The sequence below is a fragment of the Trichogramma pretiosum genome, unplaced genomic scaffold, assembly GCF_000599845.2.
Source record: "Trichogramma pretiosum strain Unisexual culture from Peru unplaced genomic scaffold, Tpre_2.0 scaffold17, whole genome shotgun sequence".
NCBI lineage: Eukaryota > Metazoa > Arthropoda > Insecta > Hymenoptera > Trichogrammatidae > Trichogramma > Trichogramma pretiosum.
Genome location: NW_019641225.1, coordinates 1604021 through 1627321, shown reverse-complemented (window position 1 = coordinate 1627321; position 23301 = coordinate 1604021). Strand labels below are relative to the sequence as shown.

Here is a 23301-nt window from a genome sequence, read left to right as displayed (position 1 = left end):
ACACACGGCAAAGGGTCACCGTGGTGGGGGCCATCAAAAATTTCAAAAACGTACGGCCGGTCCCCGATCGGGCATCAGCATAAAAGCCAGGTTCCCGATTCTTTTCGTCAGTGTCGATCCGATCGTCGTCGTTATCGTAAGCCCCCGCAGAAGAAGAAGAAGAAGGAAGAAGTTCTTTTTTTTGTTTTTGCGAAGAAAAGAGACTCAATCGTGAGACGGACATCGTAGCATCGCTCGTCGTGCTCAAAGAAAAGAAGAAAAAAGAAGTAGCAAGCCAACGACAGTTTGGGTGCTATATATAAATAAAAATAGTGTATCAGTTTAACAATTGTTCACAACAAACACACACAACACAATCAAAATGATGAAAATCGCCTTGATCGTCTGCGTCGTCGCCTTGAGCAGCTGCTGCCTCGGCCAACCGTTGCAACAGGAGCCGGTACAGCAGCCACAGGGCAGTCTTCTGGAGCAGGCCTACGACGTCTACAGCTCGTGCTCGAGCGACTCGGACATCGCGACGTGCCTCAAGCTGAAGGCGTTGAGATTCGTCGACAGGGCCGCGAGATCCGCGGAGATCAACGTGGTCGACGGTGTGAAAATCGTCCAGAGCGAGGAAGCCAAGGCCAACAGGTGAGAATACGAGCACACGAGCACGAGTCCTTTTCCTTTCGATCGGTTGAAATCGTATACATAGATATATACGTAGACGCGAGAGTTATCTAAGCAACAGCAGCAGCAGTGGTAGCGGCGGCGGCATCGGCTCGCGAAGCGAAAGTACACTCCCGTTACGGCACTGCCGCTGTGCTGCAGCCTGCAGCCGCCGATCGCTGCGCTGTAAAGGATACGTTTCCTTCCGAATCGAAACCGATCTCGTTGCAAAAAAGCTCGTCGAAGGAGCTAAATCGTGTTTTTTTTTTTTTGTTCATCGTTATTTATTTTGCGATTTTATGATTTTTGCAGCCGCGCCGACAACGCCAGGTCGCTGAACGACATCGAGGCTAGCCTGCCCACCGAGCTCGAGGCCCGCGAGAGCGCCGTCAACGACGTCCTCTACGATCGCGCGGCCCGCTTCCTCTCGACCCACACCGTCGAGCTGTCCATGCCCGAGGAGCTCTCCCGCTCCCTCGGAGAAGGTGAGGGATCATTTCAATTTTCTCTTTTATTTTCAGAATTAAAAAAAAAAGAAACGTAACTAAACGTCGCAATTGCATATTTGTTTCTTCCACACAGCCCGCGGCAAAAAGAAGAAGATCGTCAAATCTCTGCTGCCTATCCTCCTCCTGCTGAAGCTCAAGGCCGCCGCTCTCATCCCCATCCTCCTCGGTGGTCTGGCCCTGCTCGCCTTCAAAGCCCTGATCATCGGCAAGGTCGCCCTCATCATCTCCGCCGTTCTGCTGCTCCAGAAACTCTTCGGCAACAAGCACCAGAGCTACGAAGTGGTCAGCCACGAGATCCCACACCATCACGAGGAGCATCACGGCGGCGGCTGGGCCCGATCCCTCGAGATGGCCTACGCCGCCCACAAGCCAACGAGCGCCTAAGACGGATAACGAGCTGATTTCTTCGAATCGAAGGCAGCGCGCACACGATCATCCTCCCTCTAAACCTCGTTGCTTCGTTGTTATGACTTTTTTTTTTTAAAAAACTCTTCATCTCTGCTCTGCTCTCTATCTCTCTCGCGACACGCGCGCACGCACGACCCCCGACGAAAAAAAGAAAAAAAAAATTAACGCACGCACGCGAGCTCGCATAAGACGCAATTTTTTCTCATTTATGCGCGTTGACGTGCGTGCGTGTCGTGTATCGGTGCGTGTGCGCGTGCGCGTCTGTGTAAAGGGTCGAGACATTCTCTTCATCGACCACATCAGATCATCCACACGCATCATCTTCATCATCTTCATCCAAAAATATATTCGCGGGTTCATTTCACACCCCGAATATCTCATCAATGGCGTTCGTAATTTTAATAATTGTTGTCTCTCATCGTCCACATGATTCCACGCAAACTTAATTATTATTATATTATTAGTAAAAAGCCAAGCACACGATTGCAGCAAGCAGCTCTCGTGATCCACCCCGCCCGCCGAGTCTCGCGGTCAAAAAGAAAAAAAAAAGCTCAAGCTCAACTCTACTTCTAATTCTTCTTCCATACGTCTTCTTCTTCTTCACTAAGCACCGCCTGTTCCTCCTCATCCTTTGTGATTCTCCCAGCGACTCGAGAGAGACAAGGACGATGACGACGACGACGACGTTTCTTGACGAATATTAACTTATTTTATAAACTCGACACTCGACTGCCAAAGAGACACACATGACCGGTGACGCGATGCGATTTTGAGCCTCTCATCTTATTCTTCTTCTTTATCTTCGTCTTTTCTCTTCGTCTTCATCAAAATCGCATCATCGTAATTGTTATACATTGTATTAATGCGTTGTCGTTGCCACTGTTACCGCAACCACACGCGCAATTGTTGTTGTTGTTATTATTATCTTCCCCTCGACACGGACACTCGACCGTAACGACGTTTTTGTTATGAAAATTTCAAAAAAAAAAAAAAAAAAAACGGGAAACGATTTGACATCGCTTTCGATAGCTTCGGCCGATTCCGCGACGACTGTACCCTCGACGTTGTTTCATTGTTGAGCGGGGGATCGTCGCCGCGAGCTTCGACGCCGAGGCCAAACAGTGGCATATCAAATTCGCATCCAAAGACGGCCAATCGACGCGACAGAAGTGACTCGGACTCAGTGACACTGCAGACAGACTACCACCCCACAACCCCCTTTAAATCTCTTGCACTTCGCGCAAAACTCCTCTTCTCTCTTTCTTCTTTCGTTTTTCATTGTTTTATCTTCTCCACCTTCCCAAGAGTGAGAAAGTGAGAATATATATCGAGACTGCAGACCGACGACGGTGGTGTGGTCACGCGTGTGATTTTTTTGTAAAAATAAAAAAAAATGGAAAAAAATCATCGTCTGTCTCTCTCTCATCGAAACTGCTCCCCCCGCAACACACAGGGGCCTGAGTCCTCTATCTGCTGTGTGCGGATCAAAACGCGAGTGCTCCTCGTTTTACAGGAACACGTCGTTGCCCCGCACCGGAGGACTCGACCCTCCCCCCCAAAACCAGTCAGCAATCACTCGTCCATTGTATATCGCGCCACAAAGAGATCATTTTTGTCCAATGATTATTTTATATTATATTATTATAAAAGTAAAGCAAAAAAGAAAAAACACTACATGTTCGAGCCGAGAGCTTGCCGCCAAGCGAGCGAGCAGCGGCTCGATTTATTGTAACTTATTTATTAAATAAATCTTAATGTTGTATTATTAAATAACGACTTTGCTATTAATACCACCCAATCCACCTTATTGTACATTGATACGAACTGTTAAAGAGAAAAGAGTCAGAAGTAAAAGTTTTATGGGTTAATAAAAATATCGGCCGGCGAACAATGAGGCGGGGCTTTCGCGCAGGCTTCGCTAATTGACTTATACATACAGACTCAGATGAGAACGTGTGTAACTGCTCGCGAGAAAGAAAAAAAAAATCTCGATGATTTTAAAAACACTCGTACGATCTAACGCGTGAAATATATGTGCCAATGACGGGACATTTTATTCAGGACATATCGCGGGAGCGCAAAAAAAAAACAACAACATCGGATACCGTCGATATAAAATATAAAATGTGTACCGCGCCAACGGGGGGTGCAATGACGCACATATTACGGTTATACTTTCTCATCGCTCGCGCGCAGCTCGCATTGTAGTTGCGTTGTGTACTTTCACTTTGAATTAACGATGCCAGTCTTGCCCGCGCGCGAAAATATGATAATTTGCAAAAATTTTTCCAATCGAGCGTGCGTAATTTCCAGCTTCCATTCGCATATAGCGTCGCGCGGCAATAACAATTATTATATCTCGTGTGCCTTCGTACACATCGTGCATATAATGTAAGAGGATCGAAGCGTCAAACCGCAGAACGATGTCCAACGACGACGGACGATGATGATTTTTTTTCGGGGTCGCAAAACGCTCAAAATGCTCGAGATGAAAGTAGCGTACTACGTGTGTGTATTACACGAGACAGGCCTTACATTACATACACCAGAAAACGGAAAAAGTATTCCGCGCGACGTGCGTACATTTATATGTGCGCGAGCATTCACTTTGCTTTTTATGTCGTGTGGGTATAAACGAGCAGCAGCAGCAGCAATGTGAATGTTTCTTGTTCTTTTTTTTTCTCTTTTCTTTCTTTCGGTTTACTGTTTCGCAAAGAGCAGCAGAAGCAGCAGCGGGCAATGTATGTGTACGAGCGAGCATCGATGATAACACTTAAAAAAAAATAAATAAAGGAGTCGAAACCGCACAAACTTTCCAAAATATTTACCTCGACCGCGCGCATCGTCGTTGTAAAAATCAAAACTCCTAAAATGCATTTTCTACTTTAAGTTTGAAAAATTCACCTAACAATAAGCTCGCGAAGTGAAATATAATAAAATCTCTCCTTCCTCCTCTTTCTCCTCCTGTGTGTGTGTGTGTGTCACTGACGCGGCGCGCGTATCAAACTCGACGAACAATTCAGCTTTCCTTGATACGTCCACTTTTTTTGTTTGTTGCTGCTTCGTTTACAGCTGGCCCAAGTGCAATATCCAAGGCAAGACTTGTGCATCCGCCGTAACTTTTGCCGTGCGGCGTGTTTCATGTATATATACGCACTCCACGGTACGCAGAGAGGATCATCCGCCCGATGCGCCCGAGACAAAAGAAGCCGTAGTCGTAGTCACTTTCGCCTCGCAGCAGCTAATACACGCATCAGGCCTAGGCCAATCTTCCCGAGTGAAACCGATTGTATCGTTATATTTTCCACCGACGCCCTAAGTGTGCGTGCGAAAGTCTATATAGTTAGGTGGAATCCCATCGGGGTACAGCAGTCAGTCTCGGGATCTTCCTCGGGTCGTACGTAAATGTGTGTGTGTGTCTCACGTGACGTGGGTGCTCGATTATACACACATAATATATTTTTCGTCGAGTCTTCGAGTCAAAACGAAAGTGAAACACGCGACACCGGGTGTAACAAGTGAAATTGCAACGAAAGTGTCCTCTACGTGTTTGGCAATCGAATGGGCCCAGAGGACCCCGTTTCGTGGATCGTTTAGTACAATGGCCGAATGGATCCGTTTATATAGGATGTGAACGATAACGTATAAAATTCGTTCCAAATCATCGATACCAAATAATCATATGCCAAAGAATTCGAGATGCTGAGTTTACTGCGACTGTACTCGAACATGCTGCTGCTGGGCTCGACGGCCCTCACCGTCATGCTCGATCCCAATCAAGCCAAGGCGGCGGCGGACTCGCGCCAAGAGCCGTCGCAAACCTCCTCGCAATCAGTGGAGCCGCCTCTGCCGCCGATCATCGATCAGGATCATCATCAGCAGCAACAGAAACAGCCGCACACGTTCAACGACGCGCTGCAGGTCTGCTTCTCGAAGCGCCAGCACAGCACCCTCGAGTGCCTGAATCGGGGCGCCCTGACGGCCATCGAGTCCTGGAACGACGACCAGTGCCTTGACTTCGGCAACGTCCAATTGCTCAAAGCCGAGAACCAGGGTGAGGGCAGAGCGGCGAATTTGCTCGATCTCGACTGGGACCCCAAGGACTTCGGCAACGTGCTGCGCGCCGCCTCGAGGATGCTCGAGCGTCGCAACGTCAAGTGGGATCTGGGTTACATCTATCCGGGCCTGCAGATGAGAGTCGGCCCGACGCTGTCCACCGAGAACGGAGTGCTTGAATTTGTAATGGACGAGAGGCTGGGCCATCATCATTACCATAACAGGCAGCTCGGCAGCGGTAAGAGAGCGAGAGAGATGTTTGTCGTTAAAGCTCGCGGCTGCAGCAGCAGCAGCTCCTTTTTTACGACGTATATAACCATAACTCGTAAATTAATGTATTAACGAAAAAAAAGAATAATAATAATAAACGCGTCGAGACTTTTTAAATGACCGTAAACAGGTGTTCGGTCGAGCGCGCAAAATAAGTAGATACTATACTCTGCAAAGTGTTTATTTGCATTTAAATGACTTCCGGATCGAATCGAATCGAAGGTGTTGATCGAATTAAAGTCATGAATTGAAATAGAAATAGAGCGAGCTTTTAAAACACTTTTAATTTTGATTCTACAATCCCAATAAGCAAATTTCAAATTCATCAAAACAAAAGATTGCTCTTTTTTTTTAAATGATTCAAAATAATGATATAAAATTCTCATTTGGATAATAATATAAAATGATAAAAAGCGAGTATGATGCACTTAATCGAAACTTTCAGTCAAATCGAAACTACGAAAAATCCAGTTTTTAACCACTTCAAACTCGATAATGCTAGTTTAATAGTAGTATTTTAGATGAGAGCCTTCATCGATAGATGGCGAGTACCTATATTTGTAAACCAGCAAGTGGCAAAGTAAGAATAATTATATAAATATTGTAAATAACGGCCTATTAAATGAAATAATTTTTTTGATAAAGAATATGTTCGTTAGCCCAAAAATAGCCACAAAATATTGAGCATATCTACCAGAGATTCTATAATTTGTTTATTTTTAATAGGTATTAATGAGCGTATACAGCGCAGTGCGCTCGTCTTATTTAAGAATGTTGATCGTATAAAATCGATTTAACACTTCAATTTTAAAACGGAGCAACTACATGATAAAACGAACAAAAAATCAATAAAAACGTTCACTCAAAAAATTTTGTTATTGAAACACGCACGTATTATTCCATACAGGAGCGTAAACGCAACGCGTACAACGCGTATGTATAGAAAACACAAGCGTCGCGCGCTACGGTGGGTCAACGACCGACCTATATTTCGCATTAAATGCCTCGCATGCTGCGCGCAGCAGCAGCAGCAGCGGCAACGACGGCAACAGCCTCGAGAGTCACCTGCGCGACTACTGCCGTACCGACGGCCGTGAATGAAGTCAAGTTCAAGGCTAAAGACGCGGCGCCGACGCGATGCGTGCGGCCTCGACGCGAAGGCCACTGCACAGCTGCTGCTGCTGCTGCCGCGCCGCTCACCGCCGCACGAGCAACACTATAATACGACGACGTTCACGGCCAAGGATACAACAACATGATCGCGAGAGCCGCGATAGCGTCGCGCCGCGGCGCCTGTTATACACGCTTTAATATACGCGCGCTCGCCGGCAAAGCTAATTCTCTGCTTTATCGTTCACAGGAAAGATGCTCGTGAGGCATCTCGTGCTGCCGTTTCTGCTCGGCTTCAAGTTCAACTTGGCCTCGCTGCTGCCGCTGCTCTTTGGCGTGCTCATCGTCATTACCAAGAAGGCGCTCATTCTCACGAAGATCGCCCTGTTCGTGGCTGGATTGCTCGGATGGAACACGTTTTTCGGCGGATCTGGAGGATCGGGCTACAACCAAGGAACACATGGTTATTACTATTGACACGATTTTTTCCTGTTTTTTATTTACCAAAATTTATGAAAAATTGGCACCTTTGAAAATAGTTACATGCAACTGATAGTATCATGCACGCCTTAAACTGTAACAATTAGATAAAACTCTTTTTTTAATTAATCAATTTGCCGAGATAATTGAAATCCCAGCTCAGCATGTTTTTACCTAGATCGGGATCTCATTCGCAACAGTTATGAAAATAAAATGCACAACCACGTGCGTCTTGGATACGCTCCAAATATAATCATACATCAATCAAGTTTTTATTACAAAAAAAAAACTTCGCGCCTAGATATCTTAGTACGCATACGAAACGATTTTAAAATTAAAAGTAAGACGAATGAAACAGTTGGGGCATTGATAAACGCGAAAGTAGAGACATAGCCGATAGCTCTCACACAGTGTAATTAATCGATGCAACTATGAAATCGTGATATATTTCTGCTAATTACAGGATTCAACCAGGGATACTATCCAAATTCCGGTTTCGGGTATGGACAGAGCCCGCTGTCGGGAGGACTTCATAATGGATACGGTGGGGGATTGAATTTGAATTTGCCCAACAATCATGCCGGTTATCAGCAACATACGGGATATCCATCTTCGTCGTTCATCACACCCTACAGGACCGAGACCGAAGGATCGGACGGTGGCTTTCCTTTTGGCCAGCACGTGATTCGAGAGATCGTCAATGTTTACGACGGTGCAGCACACCAAGAAACCAAGGAGACGAATAGTCGCCGGAAAAAAAGTTACGCTTGGCCGAGGAACGAGACGTGAAAAATGTTAATTTTGAAAAATTCATACGCTCATGATTTAAGGATAATCATACATGAATCATTATCATTTAAATCAAGTACCTGACAAATTATAGTGAATATTTTTAATTACAGTTCTTTTCGACTTTCAGTATTGTATTTTTTAAAATAAAATAAGAACATTACATTCAGTTGTTATTTAGTTAATTTTTGACAAATAATCTTAGTGTCTTAGGAAGTACTGTTTATAATAAAATACATTTTTTTCTGTCAAGTTGTTTTATTATAATTATAAAATTTTGAGCTTTATGCATCCTTCAAAGTTAAAAAGAATGCTCTCTTAGCCTGTAGAAAAGGCCTATAGAAAGATCCATAGTCAACTCAAACCTCTAAGACCGAAAAATACCAATGCAGAGCATCGAAAAGGTCTATTTATTATTTAGTCGCACATATGCAATGCCGAGCATTATGCTCTGTTCCTTGTTCGAATAATTAAAAATGTTAAAGATCATTCTTTTGATCTGAAGTTCACGAATTTTTAGAGAAAGCAAAAGAAAAAATCGCCTTTCTTCCCTCCGCTAGGCTGTGCTAGGTTTCGTATTGTTTTACTTGCTGACCAGTCCCCTTGGTTAGGTATCAATACATTAAAAAATTTCATCTAAAATTGGAATTGGGTAGAAACTCTTGTTCGTCGAGAGGAGGATCTGGCCGAATTAGATCAAGAAGTCGATTGCGTTACATCAGTAGAAGCAGTGACCGCCGCAGTTATCACTACGAAAGTGAAGCTGCATTAGACAAGCTTTGATAACATTTGAAAAGTAATGAATTCTGTATAAATAGTAGAGATAAATATATTGCCTATTCAGGGGAAAACGTTGTACTAAAATTTTTTGTAAATAAAATATTTCATTGAAAATATGTTATCTTTAAATGATTTTATAAACAAAATTGTACCGGTGGGGGATGTTGTATATGCTATACGAGTGTCCGTATGCATCCCTAGCATAGCAAGGTTAACCACCCTACTATATTTTAAAATTATCTCGTGCACTATGATGAAAACTGTTCATACGTTTGCGAAAAACTTTGTGCACGAAAACTAGGAGAAATCTCCGAAATAATTTTCGTTAACAATAAAGTACATGAAATAATTGTACGTATTTTTCTAACAAAAAGCCCATATTACTCAACAACTTCTCTGATGGCGTAGCAAAAAATTTTCACAAAAATTATATCAATTCAATTATGAACAAAAAAGAGATGTGCATCGGCCGGGAATCGAACCCGGATCGCCCGCGTGGCAGGCGAGCATTCTACCATTGAACCACCGATGCTGATGAGAGAATTGCGAAAATACCAAAATATATGAAATATTTAGCACACAGAGAGACTGATATAGTAAAAAATACAACATATGTGGGGTCTGCCACTATTTTCAGTCATTTCCGTAATTTCGATCAATTATAAGAGATCAATATTATTTTTAAAGTAATATTGAAGTATCCTTGTTCAAGTCCAGTGATAATGATTCATCAAAGAAAATGAAATGACATACAACTCAATCGTGTCATGCAAACACTTGGAATCTTACGGCAAACAACTTAGATATCCCAAATGCTTATCGCTGAAGGTTCATAGACTTATACCAGTTAATTTAAGTGTTTGTAAGTATTTAATTGGACAAAGTACTTTCAAAGGGGGTATTGAAAAAGGCTCTTATGCCTGTTTTCTGAAAAAAATTTTTTTTCACTTTTTCTGCTTAATACTATACTATAAATAGAAATATATAATTTTTTAAGCCCCCTTAAAAATATTATTTTTTAGAAAACAGGCATAAGAGCTTTTTCAGCTTAATATACTATTAAAAAAATATGAAATTATGTAAGCCCCCTTTGAGCCTTTAATGCAATTAAATACTTTGATTCTTTTACAGAAAAAATTTTTAAAAAATTTAAGCCCTTAAAAAAGAACTTACCATCCGTAATCGTTGAAAAAACCTTCTCATCCACGGCAATAGTCCTTCGCCACTGCTCGTCTGTCCAGCCTTGAAACCGCATGGCATATTGCAGCCTGGTAAATTCGTGATGAACGTTGATTTCAGCCTTAACTGATGGATTGCAGCATCTAAAACCTGCGCGTCTTCGTAAACTCTCTCTTATTGTGCGTTAATTCACATTAAATTCATAGACCTAGGGAAGGTTTCGAACTGCCTGAAATAGATTTTCAGTCATTTCCTTAGCGATCTCCAGCAATTGTCGATCACTCAACTTCCATGGATGACTATTATTGACTTGACAGTCGGTACATGTGCACGACAGTTCGAGCACGACAGTTCGAGCACGACATTCGAGCTCGTCCATGAATTTCACACCCCATCTTCTCACTGTTCTCACACTACAATTCATGCCATTCGCGATTTCCTCATTGCTGAAATTATTATCCCACATGAATCGCATGAGTTCGATATTGATCTTATTTGGCGTGTAATTAGGCATGATAATATATTAATATAAAATGAATAATCAATTAAAAATCGATATATAATCAAAAATGAAACACGAAAAAACTTGTGGACGCACTGGTAAATTACTTTTTTTTCACAAGAGCAAGATAGACAAAGAGTATCGAAGTGAACGCAAGTCAAAATTTATAAAAACGGCTAGAATATGGGATTGACGAACATGAGCGTCGTAACGTGCATGGCTAAACAAAAGCATATAGGTTTAACAAAAACAGCTAGCCCGATAGAATACGCAGAACTACTTCGTTTTACGCGACACGATAGCACGACGTCGGCTAGCTATACTGTTGGAGCACACGATCGGCATTCTCTGCACAGACGCACATCAGCTCAGACGCAGATCTATATCGGATGTACTAACACAAAAAATATATTTCTTAAAAATGAACTGCAAAACAATAGAATTCATCGCTTTGATTAAGCAAAATCATTTGTTGTATTGCTTTTATCACGAGAATCGCAAAAATCGTGCGGAACGAGCCAGAGTATTCCGAGAAATAGCTGCCAAAATGAATAAACGGATGGATGATTGAGATGAGCCTTACGAGCCCATGTCTGGTTAGTACTTATTATTACTTTATTATTATATTATTACTTTATTAGTATTATATTTACTTTATAATTATTTTTTTTCAGAATATGATTCGAGAAGATTGTGGACCAAACTTCGCCGCAAATATGTGACTCTGCAGCTTCATCTTGGGCGTGGACGAAAATCGTATCGATTGCTTTGGCCCAGCACCAAAGATTTTATAAAATATATGGATTTTATGCAGTTTCATTGCCACCACAAAACGCAGATAAAAAATAAAAGCTATGAGGAATTTGAGTCAGAGGCGTTTTTAGCCTGGTTGCCTTGAAGAGTATTTTCTATGTAATTTTTTTAAGGTTAATTTTTATTTAAATTGTAAAATTAAAAAAATTAAAAATAGTTTTCATGAAAATCTGGATATGATTTTAATATAAAAGTATAATTTACAGTGGCTTACCATTCACTCAAGGCACGATCCGTTTATAGGACTCTGCCAGGGGCAAGGTATCATTCGTACACATGAAACTTGTTAGTACACATAATCGAACGTTTTTTAAATTCAAAAATTTAATATTACGATTATGGCAAGGAATCAAGCTATGCGGTAAGCCGAGCTCTACCTTATGCAGAGAACTCACCTGCTTTGACTGCGCGTGCGACTCCGTGAGTCAACGCCATCTAGTGGTGGCGTTTTCAAACAATTACATTTTGCTGGCTCAATAACATCGGGATAATGAATCGATGTAGGTAAGTCTGTGTCTCGTTCCAATAAAATCGATTCAACTGACGTGTCTATATTTGATAAATTTTGTGCGGATGCTAACTGAGATGAAACGGTTGATTTTTTTATCAAATTATTACAATTTGCAGTAAGTTTTGAATGATTTGGTAAAACCGGCAATGATATCGTCGACGATGATTCAGCGGGCCAACTCGTGTGGAAATTGGAATCATCAAAGTTGTTTATTGATGAAGATGTCATTTCTAACGTATGTTCGCTTATTGGTAATAAATCCGGTTGAATATTTTGAGTCTTGTCAGATACCGTAATTGATTCTTTAGTGCGTGTGCTTGATTGTGAATGTGAAGAATTCGAGCGAATTGAAGATGACAGCGTCTCTTTTGATTGGTTGGAGCTCTTTGATTGGAATTTGATTGCACTGTAATTTGCTTGAGCCTTTGATAAAACGTGATTGATTCTTCAGCGGGTGTGCTTGATCTTGCATTCGACATTCATCATAGTTAAATTATTTTTCAGATGTCTTCAGAATTTCGCATTAACCTTTGCTATGCTCTAGCTTGAGCTAGGAAATCGAAAACTTGAAACGGTCAAAATTTATTAAAATTTGACAAGAAATTAAAAAAATATATTATCAAATTTTTTTACCGCAACCTTTGGGTTCCACGAATCTTTTTTCTTTAAAAAAGCGTTTTTCAGCCATAGATGCTATCGCCTTCAATTAAAAAATTAAAAAAATTTCAAGGTAATGTATTTCGACGAAGAAATTGAGAAAAAATTTTTTCCAGATTTTTCAAGGCATTGTATTGCCCTAATAAAACTATTTTCGTTAAAAAAGGGCGTTTTTCGGCTCTAGAAGTCAGAGTCCTCTCTGAAAAAATCTGAAAAAATTTGAGGTTATGTATTTTGATACCAAAAATAAGTGAAAAAAGATCGGGCTTTGTATTGCATTGCAGCACCATACATGAATTTTCAAAATTTTCAATGATTTTTTTCTGAAGGCCTGAAGCATTCAAAAAAATCTGAAAAAATTCATGTTTGTTTGGATTGTTAAAAAGTATTGTTATGAATTGTTTCAAATTTTTTTATTACTTCAGGCCTTCAGAATAAATATGGAAAATGAACGTTTATTGGGGAGTAACGGGGTAGGAGGGGGGAGGGGGTCCAAAATTTTGGTTTTGGCACTTTTTTATTATGTACTATAACATACCAAAAGCACGTCAAGATCGGTGACATATGAGCGCAGGTTTATTAAAAATTTCTAATCCTTACCCAGTAGTATTTGCTTTTTTATGTTTGAGCTTAATTTTCCTGTGTTGTCTGCTTCATTAACTTCTTTTAAATTTTTTAACTACTTCAGTCCATCCAATTCGTTGAAGAAAACACTTGCGCATTTCTTGCTTAGGGAAAGAGGTTACATTATCTTCCACTAACTTTGTCAACTTCCCCGAGTCGATTGTTCCTGCATCTGTTAAAAAGATTTCTCCTAAAACAGTGCCTGGGTTGGTTATAGATTCAACAACGTCTTGTGGTAGCACTTTGTCGGGAGGATATGAGTACTTTTTTGAAACCTTTTGATATTCTTTATCAAAGACAATTTTAGGCTCAAATCGGTCGGAATTATTACTTTGATGTTTTACAAGATGACTGGCTGCATAGTGTGCGTACAAACCAATAATCATTTCTTCACTCGTTTCAGATATGTCTGGTTTACGTTGGTAATACTTCCCAATTTCTACGAAATAAGCTGCCATTTAATTGTACGGCAAACCTTTTATATCGATAATTGGCGGGATAATTTTGTCTGTGATTGTCCGGTCGCAACAAATTTTAATTTGACCGGTACTTGGATCGTCACTTCCTTGAATAGGAGATCCTTCTAAAGTTATTTTTAATGCTGCATAATGTACCCGAAAAGCACTACCTTCTAAAAATAAATGAAGAAGGTTTTCAAGAAAAAATATTTGTTCAAGTCTTGCAGCACTTTTAACATTACTACCTTTGATCTTTCTACTATCGTCCAATACTGGTTTAAAGCTGGACATTATGGGCTAAGTCCAAGTGTTAAGGAAACGAGTTTAATTTTTTACTATTACAATTCCTGAAAATTTCATCATCTCATCCAACAAAATTTCATTACACACTTCGAAGCTACTAATTAGATTCGCCGAAGTACATCGGCTTAATAATCGTATATTTATAACCATTTCCATACGGAGGTTTTTATATAATGTGAAGGTATTTATATAATAAAATTATTTTTTTTTTTTTTAGTTATAGGTTTCACAGATTTGTTGGGGAGGCCAGAATTTTAGCGCGAGATTCATTCAACGCGTAATATACAGGGGTAAGGCTCATAATTTTTTAAATAAACCTGCGCTCGTATGTCACCGATCTTGGCGCGCTTTTGGTATGTTATAGTACATGGTATAAAGGTCCCAAAACCAAAATTTTAGACCCACTCCCCCTTCCTACCCCCTCTACCCCTACAAACGTCCATTTTTTATCTATATTTATTCTGAAGGCTTGAAGTAATTAAAAAATCTGAAAAAATTCACAAAAATACTTTTCAACAATCCAAACAACTTTGAATTTTTCCAAATTTTTTAATTGAAGGCGATAGCATCTATCTCTAAAAAACGCTTTTTTTATGAAAAACGGTTCCTGGAACTCAGAAGTTCCGGTAAAAAAATTTGAAAAAATTTTTTTCGAATTCCCTGTCAAATTTTAATAAATTTTGACAGTTTCAACATTTTGATTGGAGCTTCCTAGCTCATTCTAGAGCATAACAAAGATTACAGCGAAATTCTGAAGTCATCTGAAAAATAATGTAACTGTGATGAATGTCTTCAGAATTAAGAATGTCTTCAGAAGACTATGCGACGTATGTCAGAAAACATTCACGCAGCAAAACAATATGAAGCAACATAAACAGTCATTTCACGGAACGACTGAACGATTACAAGCAACGTGTTTCAAAAAGCGTTCACCCCAAAAAACTACTTAAAACTTCATCTTATTGTAATTCACAGAAGTCAAAAAGACTATGCGAGTGCCAAGTGTGACACACAGCATTTACTTGGAAGGACCATTCGATAGGACACCAACAAATAAAGGCTCATCAAAGATCAGTGTACAAAGAAAAAGAAACAAGCTGTCACGAGTGATCGAAAACAACTATCAACCCAAGAACGAAAAACAGCTTATCGAGATAGCAAAAGTCCTAGCTGAGATGTCAGAAAGTCGTTTGAAGGAAAAATTAAATAGGTGTAACTTCTCAAAATAGTTCTCGAACAACAATACAGTTACGAATGCATCGTGCATTAGAAGCCATTTGAGCTGGTAAACCATCTGATAAACTTGATAATAAAACGAAATAAATGTATTAAAAAAAAATTGCTTTGCAGTTTAAAAAGAACATTTGAGTTTTTGCACAATATTCGCGATGACAAAAATTAAGCTTTTTTTTATCAATTTTAAGAATCTTTAACATCAATCATTAATTAATTGTATTATTCTTTGATTTTGATGTCGATTTCGCGCCTCGCCGACAAATTTTCGCTCGATACGCTCGCGTATATAAATGATAATGTAATTCGAAAACTTGGCGCAACAAGATCAGACCTACATACGGCTTCGAACAATAACACACTTTCTCTCTTCATTACCCATCGTCGTCGTCGTCGTCGTCGTCCTCCTGCAGCTTATCTATATATCATCCGCGCTCGCGGTGAATAATTGCTCCTCAGCGTGGCGACGACAAGTGGAGCAGCAGCAGCAGCTATCCCTTTCAGTGAAAATTATCAACGGCCATACCGGAAAATGCGGCGCGTATATTACACGTATTTCCTAGCGCAAGGCAGAGATCACTCGAGATCTACACGCCGGAGCGTGAAATTCTACTTACACGTGCCGCGCGCGGCGTAAAACTCCACGTAGCTTTGTTCCTCTCTCTCTCTCTTTCTCTCACTGGGCAAAACGAAAGAGAGTAGAAAAGAGCAGCAGCAGCATAACTATAACAAAGAGAAAAAAAAACTGAGAAGTATTTACACGAGCGAGTGACATAATTCAAGCCTAGGCTGAAAGCGCGCGCATGTATCATATTTTCGCGGAGAACTTAGTGGGTTAAGTGCATGGATCCCCCTTTTGGCCGCGCGGCGAGAGCTGGCTCTGCGCGTGCAGATGTGCGCTTGACGCGACGCGAACTTGCACTTGATCTTCGCTTGCTCACAGATTAAAAAAAAAGCGAGACAGACATACGTATACGTATCATAAGGACTGGACTCGCGCGCGACTCTGCAATCTAAGATCGGGCGCCGAGTTATTATTGTGTACTGCTGTATGTGACAGTAGCGTAGTTGTTTTTTTCTCAACTCCAGCTCGATGTAGGTTAGTCATTATTTTTCCCGAAATGAGTTTAATAGATTTCTGTTGTGGGATATATGTGTGCATCGTATAATACGTTGCACACGATCCCATCGAACGAACGAACGGACGGACGGACACAGAGGAGAGGAGAGAGATAGACACGCGCAATTTGTCACGAGCTCTGCGGCTAGCCGGCAAATATGCAAATTTCGCAAACGCATTGTCGATGATTTATACCCGCGCGCTTTATATGCTACGAATTTTAGTAGGGTAAATACGCGCGCGGCGTCTCTGAAAAGTGACGAGCTGCTCTTCCTTCTTCTTCTTCTTCTTCTTCTCTGTCTATTCCTAATTAATGAATAATATATGATGCATAAAATTTGAAAGTAGGCGCACTACTTGCGAATATTAACTGTTAAAAATGCTTACGCGCAAGGTGTACACCGCGAGGCTATAATATAACAGTCCTAATACTCCGTTCGGTTCTCGACGAGAGAAGATCCGGAGTCTCTCGCGCTCGAACAACATTTACATCTTTTCGCGCGCGCACGCGCTGCTCTCTTGGGTGATGCCTGCGCCTGTTTTCATTTTCTCGTAATTAAATTATAAGACGATGGAGAAAAAAGTCGTGATCGCGTAAACACACACACACTCGAGAGCGCGTGACGTCGATTTTTCTCTCTCTCTCGAAGGGAAAACAAGGAGAAAATGAGCTAAATCAAACAGATACTCGCACGAATAAATTTAATTACCGCAGTGGAGGGAGAGAATATCAGCACGCGTACGTATATAAAACATGTTGTATCGAGGAATAAAGAAAAATATTTATACGTGGTCTGATTATCATGGTCTATTTCGCCTGAAAAATCCAAAGATCGCCCGGTGCGCGTCTACGTGTCTATAACGCGCATGTATCGAATGTATAAAAATGAAACCTTATTATTATGTATGTAGACAGATCGAGCGAGTACACAGTGCGCCTAACGACGTCTTATCACGATACATTTCGATCTACATACAATAACTACTACTGCTACTTTCGAGCTCGGGCGAAAATTTCGTCGATCGAGGCGAGCTTTTTCCGCGATGATCGGGCGCATATTCGCAAGTATGTCCATAAATACTTGTTACGATACGTCCAAACACACACATACGAGTACATAGCGAACATATAAATGTAAAAATGCGCGGCGCTGCAGCTAGGAGGTAATAATTTTTATTTCTGCGCGTTTCTCTCTCTCTCTCTCTCTCTAAAAATAGGAAAAAAAAGGCCGAAGCCTCGGCGCGAGTGCGCCGAACACGTCGTTTACGACGCAGTTGATCCACTTTGCTATTTTCTTCCTCGCAGCAACAACCTACCTATAGTCCTCCTAGAATTTTTTTTTTCTATTTTTGCACACACGCGTATGCAATACGACGAAAGAAGAATTTTCCATTTCTTTCGCTGCAGCGAAATGTGTTTATGCATATATGAGTACGACTGGAGCTTTCGATACCATTGACCCCCACCGGCATACACATACACACACGCAGCTCATAAATATCTAATTATACGCGTACCATAGTGATACCGAGCGCGCATCTTTATGATTAGAGGAACACAAAAGCCGCTTCTCTTCCTTTTTTTTTTCTTACTTTATAATCCTGCAAGAAAAAAAAACCTCTCGCAAGGCCACCGCCTCGGCTGCACTTGTTTCTTCGCGATTGGCTCGTTTGGCAAGCGGGTCACGAGGATATGTACGTACGTATATACGCAGAGCTCGCGCATCGTAGTACTAGATATATATACATATCATCACCTCGCTCGGGCTAATATAGCAGCGGCAGCAGCAGCACACAATTATCCCGCGCGCCGCAATAGGCATGCTCGAGGGGGCTCGCTGATCGCACTCCATATAATGCACGAGAGCCAACACAATATGCCCCCCTGCCTGCCTGCCTGTGCCTACCTCTGCTCTAGCTGCGCGGCTAATATCTTCGCGCTCGCTTTAAGCCGGTCTAAAGGCGTGTTGTGTATCCGCGCTTGAGGAGTCCGCGCGCCCGCCACACGCACGCGTATGCAGCTACTGCTGCTGCACTGCTCTACAGACCCCTTCTTCTTTTTCTCTGTTTTTCCACATAGAGACTCGTCGTCGTCGTTGCCGACGAAGGTATATATAAGAGTGCTGGCCACGAAACTGTGTTTGATCAGTCGGTCAGAAGTTGGTTGAATCCTCACACACTCGGCCTGTCATCTCAAACAAGTGCGCGCGACCCCCGTTGTTTGTTCGTTGTAGTTCTCGTTTCGTTCGTTCGTTGATTCAAGTGCCTGCGATCATGGGAAGGCTCTGGCTCGTCGGCCTGGGCCTGATGGCTCTGGCGAGCTTGGTCGCCGGCGAGGGCTACGTCAAGCTCTTCGAGCGCTGCAGCAAAGAGAAGAACACCTTCGACTGCTTCAAGAAGAAGAGCTTGGACATACTGGACGGAGCCATCAGGGATGACTCGCCGCTCGTGGTGAACGACTACATATCCATAACGAAGGACGCCAACGCCGCGAAGAAGCTCGAGCAGCAGTCACTCGAGAACGCGACGACGAGCCAGTCACGCAGTTTGGACGATATGCTGGAGAAGAAGTTCAACGATTACGTGACGTCGAGGAGCATCAAGCTCACCATTCCCGGGGACGTTTTCGAAGGTCAGGGCCTCTGAGGCATTGCATTGAGTTACTTGCTAGCGGTTGATTATGTATAATTTTTATCATTGTCATGATATTTTTTTTTCAATAGGAAGAGGGAAGAAAGACAAGAAAGGAGGAATGGGTGGCATCATGATGGGAGGATTAGCTTTAGCAGGTAAGCTATATCAAATGTCGATATAAAATTTCAATGTAGCTTCGATCCGATCTCGCAAGCCCAATAAGTTAGGATAGCGTATTACATATGCGTAATTGGCATCAAATATACACAGTCGAATAATTGCCATGTAACCCGTTACAATCAACGTCAACGAGTATAACAGTTCATCCGGCTAAACGCTAAATCGGGCTTAATCATTCCATCCAATTAACCATTAGTTTTACGCGCGGCAAAAACAAGTGTATATCCTGGTTGCATTATAATCCTTTGTAATCTCACTCATGCGCGCGGGCAAATAAAACACAATGCCGAGCGACAAGAAACGCTTTTGGAGAAACACATCGTTCTCTCTCGCATAGACAAAACTGGATCATGAGAAATTATGATATTTTACCGCGTTCAACGCGTGTAAATATAATATAATAATTGCATCGGTGCCGAGAGTGAAATGCGCCGTGTCATACACAGTCTGACACACGCGCTCGCGCGCGCAGTTAAATATTTGAAAAACGATTGGTCCTGCTTTCCCGCGAGAGAGTTGAGAAAAAAAAGGCAATTATATGGTAAAAACACACCTCGGAAGAGTTTACACACGGTTTAAATCATGCATTGTGTCTATTACATTATTTAAAAAAAAAAAAGAGCAACAACAAAAGTTGCCGCACACGCGAGGCTATAATTACACATCTCCGTGACAAGCGATAATGTACTCCGTCATTAATTAACAAGTCGACAGCTGCCTTCTAAGTTTTCAATCGCTATTCGGTTCTGAAAAATTATTCTTACATTATTCAAATAAAGTAATTACGTTACGATCGGAGCTTAATGAGTACACGCATAATAATGATAATAATAATGATAATGCCACGGAAGCTAGCAACAACACTTTCAAAACGATCCTCATCTTTGTGCATCGAGCATACAGCCTTTATCTATATCCCCAACGCGAATGAACAAATGATGATTATATATGAACTAGCTCGCTGTTGGCCCGTTAATACCATACATATCCCATTTCTTCACGCGCGCTTGCGCGTAATACGCGCATTAACCCTGATATGGTATGAAGAAGAAGAAGGAAAAAAGTAGTAGTGGCATATCGGCCAAACCATTAACCTACCTATATACTCTACGACGTGTGTATGCACACACACAAACACACAACAATGCTCCAATTTTTGCCCTCTTTGTTTACGCGCTGCTCTTTTTTTTCTGTCTCTACGCTAGGTATGATGGCGCAGCTGGCGTTCGGCAAGATAGCCTTCCTGGCGGGCACGGCCCTGTTGACGGCCAAGATCGCCCTGGTGCTGAGCGCCATCATCGGCCTGAAAAAGCTGGTGGGCGGCGGCGGTGGCGGCGGACACGAGGTCATCTACGCCACGGCGAGCGAGCATCACGGCGGAGGCTACGGCGGCTGGCAGCGAGCCCTCGACGCCATTCCGATCACGTGATTTTCTCGAAACGTTCAACCCAGACGTCCGAGCATTTTTCGCGTGTGAAGATTATTATTATATAATATAAAATGAATGATGACTATGACGACGACGTATGATTCTTCAAGCGTGAATTTTAATGATTTAAATGACGATAATTATATATTTCTTACTTGTAATCGCGATCGTTTGCACTGAAAATATCGTCGCACTCGCGCCAGCAGCGCGCGGATTACTTTGTGCTTTGATATTAAAACATGGAAAATTCGGGTGAAAATGGACGAAACAACGGTTATACTCTCTCTCGCGTACATGGTGGCCGAGCTACATAATTGGGAAAGTCGAGCAGCAGCGCCTTGCATTAATACAACACTCGTGTAGCTTCGCGGTATTAATAATTGCATTATGATCTCTCCCCTTTCTCAATTTCTTACCGGAGGCTGCGATGTTTTTTTTTTTTGTTTGATAGGATTAGGACGAACGACGAGACTCGTGTATAGAAAATTTCGAACGTGACGTTTTTGTTTCTTCCGCTGAACTATACGCATTGAAACCAAATAATTGACCTAGTACCACTACTGCAACTACGATCCAAAGTTGACTCGCGCTTTATTTTTATAATCTTCGTTGTACTGTATTTTAGTATTTAATAATTTTTCCATGATACTTTCATCCGGTGTGAAATTATGATGGAAAGTCGCATAGTTGTACGTGGATTTTCATTGTTCATCAGTTTTTTTTTTATTTTAAAACTTATGCCATCTCATAAAAGAAAATTTCATTCGCATCACTCATGTCTCACTCACTCACTCATTAACCAAATACATCCAAAGTATTGTATTCGTGTGGTCGATCATGTACATGTATTTTTCATTCAAATAAAGTACAAAATATATAAAATAAAAAACAACCAAAAGCATCAAAATATATATTGAAATAAGGTTTTAATAAAGGTCTTTTTCTCAGTTTCGAATTGTTTATTTAGCAAAAACAGTTGTAAACCTATGAACAACACATTTGGTAAGTTGATAAATTAGATGGGGATTTTTAACTCTTTGTTTGACACATGAGTATTTTCATACTTAATTTCTAATTTCACCGTAAATTTTGAGTATTACACGGCAAATATTGATTACTAACACGTTATAATTTCAACAATTTTAAATAAACGTAAGCCATTAAATTTTCTATTAGTAATGAACAGTTATAATTCAATTTATAACAAAATTATTATTTACCTAAAATTTTCAAACACATTTATACGGTAAAAAAAGTTACGTAAATTTTGGTTTATCAATTCTTATTTATTTAAAAATAACTGCACCTACTAATGAAATACATGATTAATCACGTACTTAGGCAATTAATAATCCAGAACACATTTATGTAGAAAGTAAGAGCTTATCATAAATCCCATAATCAATTGCTTCATAAAGATATTTTTTAGGTACAAACATCATTTGAGTTTAAATGATCAGTAATAAGGATTGAATCAAGATTTTCTGATAATGAATACCCAAAGTACTGTTAAAATGTCCCATATATAATTTTACAGTAGAAAACTTCAAATGTTTTTATTTTATTTTTATTCAATTACATATTATTAAATTAATGTTTCAGAACAATCGATTTTGACATTTTCATTTTAGGTTCTCATTATCTTTGATGTATTTTATTAAATGAGGGTAATTTGGTAATTTAATTATTATTAATTAATCGGTAACACATATAAATGATATAATAAATTCGTCCATTCAAACATAAAAATTATGTAATAGTTCTAAGCTATTACAATGATTATATAAAAAATATTTACATTAAATAAAAAGTGAGCCCGTTAAAATCACGATAAACTAATAGTATAAAAATAAAATTTTTGATTACAATTGTTTCGTAGATGTAGATCGATGAATTTTAAATTTTCGACTTTGCTAAATAACACATGATACATGATTTAAATATCTAGTCAATTTTGAAGTTCAAACTTGAAATAGTCGATAACGCGAGTTTCATAAAAGTCTAAAATTAAACAATTTACGTACTCATGAAGAAATTACGACATTAAACTGTAACTATTCGATCCTTCATGAAGGTATGAATTATGTAACAATATACAACAGATGATTATGTAAACAAACAAGAACTGTGAATAGTAGCGATATATTCTAACGAGTCTTTTATTCCGAACGAAAGCAGCAAAATAAATTTCAATTACTCAACTATTTTCGCGAAAAATTATTTCGAAGTTTTGATGCAGATAAGTATCGCCGATATTCTATGCTATCATGACTTTGTAGCAAAAAAAAAGATGAAATTAAACAATTAAAATGTCATGACAAATATTTAATATATAAAAATAATGTAATAATTATTTCTGGGGCGCTGTGACGTATCGGTATATAATTACTTCGGTGATACGATCTGCAAGTCTACTTCGCTAAAATAAAGATAATTATACACGATCCGCGAGTATTCATAGTCTTTGTACTGTCGATTTGTGTGTGCGCCTCGTCGACATGGCTAATAATAATAAATGAGAGTAATAATTAATTAGAGATACAAATCTGTCCCCCTTCTTTTATCTAATTATTTTCTGTTATTTTATACATTAACATAAAAATTATTA

At 40.4% G+C, this 23301-nt stretch overlaps 2 protein-coding genes and 1 non-coding gene across 3 annotated transcripts; 2 read left to right on the top strand and 1 right to left on the bottom strand.

Annotated features, from left to right (window-relative positions):
- Nucleotides 1-361: 361 nt before the first annotated feature.
- LOC106649237 lies at nucleotides 362-1541 on the top strand. The gene is made up of 3 exons (XM_014366540.1): nucleotides 362-630; nucleotides 961-1133; nucleotides 1231-1541. Exons 1-3 carry the CDS (start codon nucleotides 362-364, stop codon nucleotides 1539-1541), a joined length of 753 nt encoding a protein of 250 aa, XP_014222026.1.
- A 7970-nt stretch (nucleotides 1542-9511) lies between these two features.
- Nucleotides 9512-9582, bottom strand: Trnag-gcc. The gene has a single exon. It is a non-coding gene; the product is annotated as a tRNA-Gly (tRNA).
- A 9142-nt stretch (nucleotides 9583-18724) lies between these two features.
- LOC106649238 lies at nucleotides 18725-20693 on the top strand. The gene is made up of 3 exons (XM_014366541.1): nucleotides 18725-19082; nucleotides 19174-19239; nucleotides 20470-20693. The coding sequence occupies exons 1-3, from the start codon at nucleotides 18725-18727 to the stop codon at nucleotides 20691-20693; spliced, it is 648 nt and encodes a 215-aa protein (XP_014222027.1).
- The last annotated feature ends 2608 nt before the right edge of the window (nucleotides 20694-23301 follow it).

Coding starts and splice junctions, on each gene's coding strand:
- LOC106649238 (XM_014366541.1), top strand. CDS start 18,725: ATGGGAAGGCTCTGGCTCGTCGGCCTGGGCCTGATGGCTCTGGCGAGC. Junction 19,083..19,173: donor TCCCGGGGACGTTTTCGAAG/GTCAGGGCCTCT, acceptor TTTTTTCAATAG/GAAGAGGGAAGAAAGACAAG. Junction 19,240..20,469: donor GGGAGGATTAGCTTTAGCAG/GTAAGCTATATC, acceptor TCTCTACGCTAG/GTATGATGGCGCAGCTGGCG.
- LOC106649237 (XM_014366540.1), top strand. CDS start 362: ATGATGAAAATCGCCTTGATCGTCTGCGTCGTCGCCTTGAGCAGCTGC. Junction 631..960: donor GAGGAAGCCAAGGCCAACAG/GTGAGAATACGA, acceptor TGATTTTTGCAG/CCGCGCCGACAACGCCAGGT. Junction 1,134..1,230: donor CTCCCGCTCCCTCGGAGAAG/GTGAGGGATCAT, acceptor TCTTCCACACAG/CCCGCGGCAAAAAGAAGAAG.